The following is a 10210-nucleotide window of genomic DNA, read 5'->3' on the forward strand; positions in this document are numbered from 1 at the left end:
CCGTACAAAGCATTTATCCTATTAGCATAAAACAGATACCCGAACCTCATAAATTTTACTCGATCACATGATGCATGTACTCCAACATCATAACCTAACTAATGGGAACTAACAAAAATAAATGCCACTAAAACAAAAATTGAAGATGCAATAGTAAGATAGAAAGAACTAGGTCAAAATTGAATTTTAGTATTTTCGTAGAAGATTTATAAAAATCTTAGCCATTTTCATTTTTAGGGTAAAATTCAGTATTCAATGAATGTAGATGTAGTCGAAGAAGCAAGAGGGAAACTGACAGAAATCGAAAAAATTCAAAAAGTTTCCTTAAAAATTAATCCCAATTTCAAGTCCGCGCCAAACCCCCAAATTCCTCTTCTATATTTGAGGCAAAGCGCAGAATCCAAGAATCAAATTCAAACTCACTCCCCTCTCTCTCTCTCTACTTCGCTTTTCTCAATCACATCTGTATTCATTAATCAATCAATCGTCATCACCAACAACCCTCAAATCGGAAACCAAATGGCGCAAGTTAGCGAGCTCCCCTGCGACGGCGACGGCGTGTGCATGGTCTGCAAGCAGAAGCCGGCGGAGGCGGAGGTCCTCGCGTGCAAGACGTGCGTCACGCCGTGGCACGTCGCGTGCCTCACCTCCGCGCGGCCGCAAACCCTAGCGGACACGGCGCACTGGGAGTGCCCGGACTGCTCCGATCTCTCCTGCGCCGCGCCGGCCGTCTCCGGGGGCGGGCTGGTGGAGAAGATCCGCGCAATCGAGGCCGATGCGTCGCTGACGGACCTGGAGAAGGCGAGGAGGCGGCAGGAGCTGCTCGGAGGGGCGAAGGAGGGCGAGGAGGCGGAGGGGAAGGGGAAGGAGACGGATGGTGAGGGCGCTGGGGGTGTTTTGGGGATTTTGGGGGACCAGTTCAACTGCTCCATTTGCATGCAGCTTCTAGATCGACCTGTTTCGGTATGGTTTTGCTCATTTCTTCGTTTCTTCAGTTTATGCGTTTATGGAATTTTGATTTATGTGGCCGATTTTTGTGTTTTTGTAGAGATTTGACTTTTTCGATGGCTGAAAATGATTAATAATTTGAATGGGGTCTGTTTTTGGTAGTTTTAACTGGACCGGCCACGTTTTTGCTTGTGTGTAAATTGGTGTTTTGGTTTTTCTCTTTCTTTTTCTGTGTGCTTATGCTTATTCAAATGATTTTTTTGTTGAAATTTCGTTGTAGGTTTTGATCTATTGTTCTCAATATTTCCGAGTTTTATTTGAATCGGAGGCAAAATCTTACAAACTAGTTAGTATGGATTGGTTTCTGGAATTTTGATTTATGTGGCTGATTTGGGGTTTTGTCGAGGGATTTGAGTTTTTCGATGGCTGAAAATGATTAATAATTGAATGGGGTCCGTTTTTGATAGTTTCAATTGGACTGGTTTGTTTTTGCTTGTATGTGGATTGGTGTGTTGGTTTTTCTCTCTTTTTTTTGTATGCTTATGCTTATTCAAATGGTTTTTTTGTTGCTAGCTGTGGTGAAAATTCGCTGTTGTTTTTGATTTATTGTTTTGCATGGACTGTTCTTAAGATTTCTGATTTTTTATGAAGTATGTATTGCTTTTGCTTGAATGTATTGAATGAGTAATTCTCGTTTTGGGTGATTTTTGAAGAAAGGTTCACTGAATGAGAACCTTTTTTGTATTGTACGAAAGGGTAACACACCAATGCTAACGACATGTTAAACACGCCAATGCTATTGCTGTGTGTTTAGAGAGACGATGATGCTTACACGTTGTTAGAATTGGCATGTTCAACTTTTAAATGAAGCACTGGTGTGTTTCCCTTTCATAGGATACAACAAAAGGTCACATTTAGAGAACATTTTTTCTGTAATCACCTGAATTTTGCTGATGAATGTGTGACTTTGTGTAGATGTTTTTGTTGCATATTCAATGCGGTTGGTGTGCTATAAATGGCTTTGTTTGTGTTCATATGGAATAGAAGAACATTTAGAGATTGGATACAAATGCTCTTTGATGGTTTCCTATGTTTCAATTCAACTTATGTACTTGGGCCTGTTGAATTAGAGTCTTCAATTCCAAATCCAATGTTTGGTATGACAAAATATTTGGATTTGGATCTGAAGTACAATTTCAATTACTCCCAATTTCACAATTTGAATTCCATATTAAAAGTAGATAATTGGAATTCCAAATAATCATAAAACTGGACAAATTCACACACTTCACACTGAAAAATACACACACACTGCAAGCACTATATATCTATTACTTACATCAGTTTTACCCAACAAAAGAATTTGGAATTGAATCCTTGAAATTTGATCCGTGTGTACAGAATGGACCCTTTAGTTATATAAGTTAACAACAAAGCTTCTAAACTCATCCTTGTTCTCTTGATTCTGTTTTCAGACACCATGCGGTCACAACTTCTGCCTGAAATGCTTTCAAAAATGGACTGGGCAACAGCGCATGAAGACTTGTGCTATTTGTCGGAAGATGATTCCTGTAAAGATGGCAAAGGAGCCTCGAATCAACTCTGCCATTGTTATGGCAATCAGAATGGCTAAAGCCTCCCAGTCTAACAGCTCTGTAGGCCCTGCTAAGATATCCCATTTTATCCACAACCAGGATCGCCCTGACAAAGCATTTACCACAGAGCGAGCGAAAAAAACCGGAAAGGCTAATGCTTGCAGTGGGAAGATTTTTGTCACAATTCCTTCAGATTTTCTTGGGCCAATCACACCAGAGTATGACCCAACAAGGGGCTTAGGTGTTATGGTTGGAGAAACATGGGAAGATAGGATGGAATGCAGGCAGTGGGGCGCTCACTTCCCCCATGTTGCAGGTATTGGAGGTCAGTCTAATCACGGGGCCCAGTCGGTTGCACTCTCAGGTGGCTATGAAGATGATGAGGATCATGGAGAATGGTTTCTCTACACGGGGAGGTATTAATTCTGCCTTTGTTTGGCTCTATTAATTAAGATTAAGATGAGATTACTCTCTTGCCTTTCTTGTTAGAAATGAAATCTGTCTGAAATTATTGTGAAACTGGGTGTACATAGTCTGCCAATCCTTACTTTATAAGGGTCTATTAATAACTTTCCATGTGAAGTTGCCCATTAATTCTCCACTTTATTGCTGGTTACAGTGGTGGACGTGATCTTACTGGGAACAAACGGACGAATAAGAAGCAGTCGTTTGACCAGAGCTTTAAAAGCTCTAATGAAGCTTTAAGAGTCAGTTGCCGTGAGGGCTATCCCGTACGAGTTGTGAGGTAAGCTAAAATTTCTCATGTAATGCTTAAGTTCGTTGTTAGTATTACTTTGTAACCCTGTGCAAACTAGTGCAATCTCTTCTGTTGTGAATTCTTTGTGCTGTTTAATACTTGAATTAGACAATGGCACTATACTATTTTTTATTCTCTTGGCTTCTAATACATCTTGCTCTTATTTTGTTGCAGGTCCCATAAAGAAAAGCGGTCTTCTTATGCACCAGAGGGGGGTGTGCGCTATGATGGGGTTTACAGGATTGAGAAATGCTGGCGCAAGGCTGGGCTACAAGTAAAAATTTTCCAAATAAAGAATGTCACCTGTGATTTTTATTTATATCCTCTTATGACAATTTTTTTGAATTATTACAGGGATTTGTGGTCTGCCGTTATCTGTTTGTTCGTTGCGATAATGATCCAGCACCATGGACCATGTGAGTTATCGTATATTTGCTTCGTGTGCCCACTCTACTATCTGTATTTTGATGTACGCTTAAACTCTATATACTTTTGGCTTGTAGTGACACCCAAGGAGATCGCCCAAGACCCTTACCTTCGATTCCTGAGTTGAAGCAAGCTAAGGATATTACTGAAAGGAAAAAGAGTCCTGCCTGGGATTTTGATGTAAGCAACTTAGACTGACTAGGTCATTTCATTAATCTTGTGTTTTACTGGTGATTGCTTCTGGAGGTGTGGTCTAGGACTTTACGTCTAGCATTCTTAGGATAAAATTACCTAGAGACTCATCCGTCTAAATTTTCTGAAAATAGGAGCAAAAGGGTGTCTGGACTTGGACAAGACCTCAACCGCCCAGTCAAAAAACACTTGTTGATGGTGATAAAGTAAAGATCACCAAGAGAAAAAACCGAAGTGGGACTGGGTCTGTTAAAGAAAAGCTTTTGAAAGGTAATTTTCCCTTTCTTATTCAAACACTGCTTTGATTATTTGTCTTTTCTGAAAATTGTGGACATTCTTATAAAGCATCATTTTTTGTTTCAATTCTTGATTTGTTTTGTATTTTAATGCTTTTGATTGCTTGTTTAACTTTGACATGGTTAATGTAATGCAGAATTTAGTTGCCTCATCTGTCGGAAAGTGATGGTTCAGCCACTCACCACTCCCTGTGCTCATAACTTCTGTAAGGCGTGCTTAGAGGGTGCCTTCGCCGGCCAATCTCACGTCAAAGAGAGAAAAAATGGAGGGAGGACGCTTCGTGCACAAAAAAATGTCATGAAATGCCCATCTTGCCCACAAGACATTTCCGAGTTCCTCCAAAATCCTCAGGTACATGCATTATATTTTGCTTTATTTCTGTTCGGATTTTCATCTGGCTGGATATAGCTCGCGAGGCTTATTCTTGGATGCTAGTGTAGCATAAAATGGTTGTGCTAATGATTCAGCTTGACTATTATTATGTGCACAGGTCAACAGGGAGTTGATGAACGTTATTGAAACGCTACAGAACCAGTTGGAGGAGGAGAACTCAAAGGCTAAGGAGACTGAGGATGCCCAAAGCTTGAGTTCAAGTGAGAATGCTGATGGAGAGGGCTCGGAAGTGGAAATGCGAGAAGATGCTGACAGCATTGATGAAGATGCTGTTAGTGTTTCTAAGCGAAGGAAGCTTAGCAATGATGGTGCTGAAGCGGGAGAGGCAGATGGGGCAAAAGATGATGAGGTGGGAAAACCAGGCAGGCTTGCTGATGGAGAAGAGAGCACAGAAGTGAATGTGCAAGAAAGTGCAGACAGCATGGACGAAACACCAGACTTTGTTGCTGAAAACAAAGAGAACTGCGATGTGAATGCTGAAAGCCTGAAAGGGGACAAGGCTGAGAAGCCTTCAAATGACTCGATAGTTCTTCCTGCTTCTCCGCAAAAGAAACCGGATGCAGGAGTCCCAGAAGCCTGTGAGCCAGCAAAGCGTGGGCGTGGTAGGCCTAAAAAGGTCTCCGCGCAGAACAATTCCGGGGTGAATTAGTCTAGAAGCAGGCAAGGAGCATAGAGAGGTTTCAGATGATGCCGGTACCTCTGCCGTCTCTTCTCCTTATATTTTGCCATAGGCGCCCCAATGTGGGTAACTCTGGGCCTATTTTTGCTATTTTCTATTCTAGAGGTGTGGTATAAACAACATTTTTTGTGATTTCATGGGTAGAGTTTTTCTCTTGGTATAATTTCAAGAGAGGTTTTGTTACTGTGGATGTGATGGTGTATACCATCTATATTCCATGTTAAGCTTTTAACCCTTTGAAATCAATTGAAATTAATCATGTGTACTTATCTGAAATTATAATTGATTAGTTCTTTCAAATGTGGAAAGTTTTATGCCTGAGCATCTCGAAGCGCGCTGTGCTAGTCTGTGCTTGCGTGTGCTCGTGCTGTGCAAGCGTTGTGTTCTTAGGGCCATGCTTGGTAGTTATAAGGAATACAAAAAGGAATGTAATTGTGTCTGAACATGAATTAAGTAACAAGACACAATTTCATTCCTTTTGTATTCACGGTGGTCACTGTGTCACATTCACGGTGGTCACTAGTCACCAATATTCATATCACCAATACATGCATCAATTACAACTCTAAATTATAGTTTTAACTGCGTCAAAATGCAACGTTGTTAAACATGCAGAAGCGGTGAAAGTATTTCGTTCGTTAAATTTATCAACTATCTAGAAATTTATTAGTTGAAGAAGAAAAATCCAAATTAGAGAGACACCTCGATGAGAGATAAAATTGGATCGGAACGATAAAAATTTCAAAATATTAAGAAAAATTTATTGAAACTAATCCATCTTAAGCCTTGTGCCTTTAGCCTTTACTATCTCTAATCCAGCCTTCACCCTTTTTAAATTAATTGAAACTAATCATGTACTTATCTAAAATTCTTATTGATCAGTTCTTTTTAAGGCTTTGTTTGTGTAAAGTTTTGTGTATGCACTGCCAGGAATGTTGTACGCGTGCTCTGTTCTTGTCTGTGCATGTGTTGTGCTCGTTTGTGTGTGCGCTATGCTTGTGCTCGTTCGTGTGTGTGTTGTGCTTGTGCTTGTTTGTGTGCACGCTATGCTTGTGCTCGTTTGTGTGTGTGTTGTGCTCGTTTATGTATGCATTGTGCTTGTCTGCGCGCGTGCTGTGCTTTATAGAGGAAAGTGGTGCAAATGCTCAAAGTACTACTTCAATATACAACCTGAAAAGTAAAAGATAGAAAATTGACCAACAATATTAAATCAGCGAGGGGATCACGAATGTAATTTAGTTCGAATTGCATTCATGATTAATTTCTAAAATATTCAATTAAATATCAAAATACGTTGAATTAATCATTAAAACAACATCAATAATGTGTTTGGCTTGCTAATTTAACACTAATTTTATGTCATCCAAATCATTTAAAATTACACATACCATATGATTTCGTTTTGGCTAGAATATTTGATCGTGAAAAATTTGCTCATTGTGTATTTTCCGGCTTATCTAAAAATTTTTAAATAAAATAAAATTGGGAGTTAGTTATATTCCCGCCAATATATATATCATCACCTCGCCCTCATCTCTAAGCTCACATCTCACTTTACCAGAAATCAAATTTCAGTTCATTCCTATCAACACCAGAATTCAATCCCCAAATCAATCTCTCTCAATCAAATCCGATCAGAAATGGAAGCAACGATCAGAAGCCCCAATCAACATCCATCTCTTCCCCCAAAATCAATCACCACTCTGTTCGACAACCCCAATTTCCCCCTTCAAAACCCTAACTACCTAGCTGCAATTCAAAATCCAATTCCGGATCCGGCTTTTGTGTTCGTGAAGCATCTGACACGGACGGATGTCGCGGAGAATCGGGTGCTCATCGGCGGACAGAGGCTGATGTGCGCGCTGACGCCAGGAGAGCGGCACAGCGTGGAAACGGATTATCTCAGGGTTATGGCGACGATGGATGAAGATGAAGGCGATGACGCTGTGTACGATCTGCGATTGTCAAGGTATGCCTCGGGTGCTGTGTTTCTCCGGAACCAGTGGAAAGATATGGTGCACAGAAACGGATTGATCCATGGGAATTCAGTGGTGGGATACGGCTTCCGCAACAACGATGGCCAGTTTCGTTTGGTCATCAAGGTTATCAGGTGGAATTAAATCTTCATCTTCTCTCTAATTATTCATCACTCTGCCATTAATCAGATGTGTCTTTGGATCAATCTTCTTCTCCCTCGTCAATTTGAATGTTAATTGGAATATTGGAATTGATTTTGGGTTATATTTTGCGAATTTTTCTGTAATTATTCATTACTTTGCTATTCATCCAGGGTTCAATCTTGAGTAATCTTCTTTTCCCTCTTCAATTGAATGTTGATTAATTGTTTTCACAAGAATTTGAATGTTGATTAGTACTAATTGTTAAAGAGTCTTGTATCTTGAGTAATAGATTTATTCTGGCAATTTTCTTTTTCTTGATTAATTGTGTTTTCCAGATTTTCTAATATTTTCCCACTAAATCATAATACAAGAATTTGGAATACGAAATAAATTAATGGAAAAAAAATATTTGATACTAAGTTTTGAATGAATTGAAATAGGCTTTGGGTTTTATTTTACGACTTTTTCTGTTTTATCAAAAAAATATTTTAAAGAGTGTTCAAGAATTTTACTTTTTTCTATTTCTTGAATCATAAATTTATTTTGGCATCTTCATCATGTTTAATGTAAAATCTTGCTTGTTGCTAATTTATAGTTTGAATTCACTGAATTAGATTTGGTTTATTTTCACATTTTCCCTATTTTATCAGAAAAAAAATATTTTGAAGAATCGTCAAGAATTAGTATTTGTTTTTGTGAAATCATAAATTTATTTTGGCAATTTTATACTATGTAAAAATTTAGTTGCTTTTAAATTCTTTATTAACTTTTTTATCCACCTTATATAATTGTAAGTTGGAAGAGATGTGAATCTGTGATACTCCATTTGTTTATACAAACATAACGCTGAAAGAAAGATAGAAGAGAGGCTCAAAGTTATATTATAGTAATGAAAATTAAGGACAATTTAGTAATATAAATTGCTAAATCTTGCGGAACCAAATTATTTAACATCATAAATAAAAAAATATGATATGTATCTTATCACCAAACTAACTAAAGTAACACACCATAAAAGAAGTGTGATGTGTACATTTTATGTTATCGATTGTAGCTTTCTTGCCGAATTTATCTTTCGTAACATAAATTGATAGTGTACCATTCCATAACAATTTATATACACACTATAATTGTATAATATAAGATGCACAACCAAACCAGCATATATGAAAATTAATTGAATCATACGTCGTCATAATACTCACCCCACACACTCTAATTATCTCTCCAGGTAGAAGGAAGACGTTATATAAAAAAAAGAAGACAAAAAAGAATAAGTTGGCGGAAAAAAATATAATTTTTGTATGAAATTTGGATCGGTTTGCAACTACCCACGTCAACTTTTTTGATTTAATTGTATATCTAATATGACAAATGGGAAATCATAAGTTGACGTGACCGTCAATTACTTAAACTATGTCGTCTATTTTTACAAGAATATGACAACCACAAGACAAAGGGGAAGACATCAACCACAAGTAGTGTGATAACCTAGATCTCACAAGAACGACATCATCAATTTAGACAACGCATGTTTAACAGTTACCGATTGTGAAATTGAGTATCGTAAAGAACATTTGTCTTAATATAAAGATAATATCAGAATGTCCTAAGTTTTACTCAAGCGAACGACGCATGTAAGAATATATTAGAGATATTCATTACAAAATAGAGCATTGTAAATAACATATATATTAACGTAAACATAATATCATAGTGTAATAAATTACTCGATAATATAATTCAACACATGCATTATGCATAATCATAGCAACACATCTATTAAGTAATGGATAGTCATATAATTCAATAGGTGTATTAACTGATGGACAAAATGGAAGTTAAGTGCGTAAGAGCACTCCCAATGCTCTCCCTAAAAACTCTCTTATTTCTCCCTAACTTCTGCCACATCAGCGCCACATCAGCATCAAAATTTATCCCCAGTTTTTAGCCAATTTTTAGCCAACTGCTCCAATGGTTTCTCCCTTATTTCTCCCTAACTCAACATTTCATTTTTACATCATCATTTTTAATATTATTTAATTTTCCCTACAAATGTGTTTAATAAATAGATTTATAATGAACAATTCATCGTTGTATTAATCATTGGAAAATATAATACAACGAGAAAAAAAAAACTACAAATAAAAAACCATAAAAAACAAAGATTTAAAAAACTAAGAGGGAGGGGCGTCCGGCGGAAGGCCCAGCAGGATCTTCATATTTTGGATGGTCGACCAGAGGGACTGCTTCTCTTCTGGGGTTCCGCCGCCGGTGAAGTACAGCGTGTACAGCTGCGTCAGATTGGCGACATTGGCAGAGAGCGTGGCTTGTTGTATGAACTGGGGTTCCGACTGGGCATCCGACGATGCGCCCTTCCCCTTCCGCCTCCCCTTCGCCTTCTTCGCTCCCACAGGGCGCTCGTGCGGACCATCCCCAGTCAAGTCGATGGGGGTGGCGCTTCCCTCACTCTCCGCACCGCTAAGTCGCGAGCGCACCGATTTCCCGTGCAGCGCGGTGTGCATCCCCGTCCGGAATTTGGGGAGATCCTTCAGCCTATCATAGATGTTCCAATACTTGAAGCCCTTCGATAAGAACTGGCCATTATACCTCTGCATGGCCTCATCTCGGACCATGTGCTCGTTCTGGCCACTCGTCATGTTCGTCATCAAGTTAGAGTATATACCGTTGAAGTGGCCGCAGTCCCTCATGAGGCGCTCCCAATGCCGGCGGATCGCCTCGCTGCCATGGTCCTTCATCGAGGCAGTCTTGTTGCTCGTGTACTTCTCTGCAACCCGCTCCC

The 10210-nt window shown here is 39.0% G+C and overlaps 1 protein-coding gene across 1 annotated transcript; it reads left to right on the forward strand.

The window, feature by feature from the left end:
• The first annotated feature begins 273 nt into the window (after positions 1-273).
• Positions 274-5546, forward strand: LOC125216487 (E3 ubiquitin-protein ligase ORTHRUS 2-like). The gene is made up of 9 exons (XM_048118202.2): positions 274-963; positions 2424-2959; positions 3163-3288; positions 3475-3574; positions 3655-3716; positions 3804-3906; positions 4053-4188; positions 4352-4566; positions 4706-5546. Exons 1-9 carry the CDS (start codon positions 520-522, stop codon positions 5255-5257), a joined length of 2274 nt encoding a protein of 757 aa, XP_047974159.1. The 5' UTR covers positions 274-519; the 3' UTR covers positions 5258-5546.
• Positions 5547-10210: the final 4664 nt, after the last annotated feature.

Source organism: Salvia hispanica, chromosome 3, assembly GCF_029641045.1.
Source record: "Salvia hispanica isolate PSC_SH4W2 chromosome 3, Shi_PSC_v1, whole genome shotgun sequence".
Classification (NCBI taxonomy): domain Eukaryota; kingdom Viridiplantae; phylum Streptophyta; class Magnoliopsida; order Lamiales; family Lamiaceae; genus Salvia; species Salvia hispanica.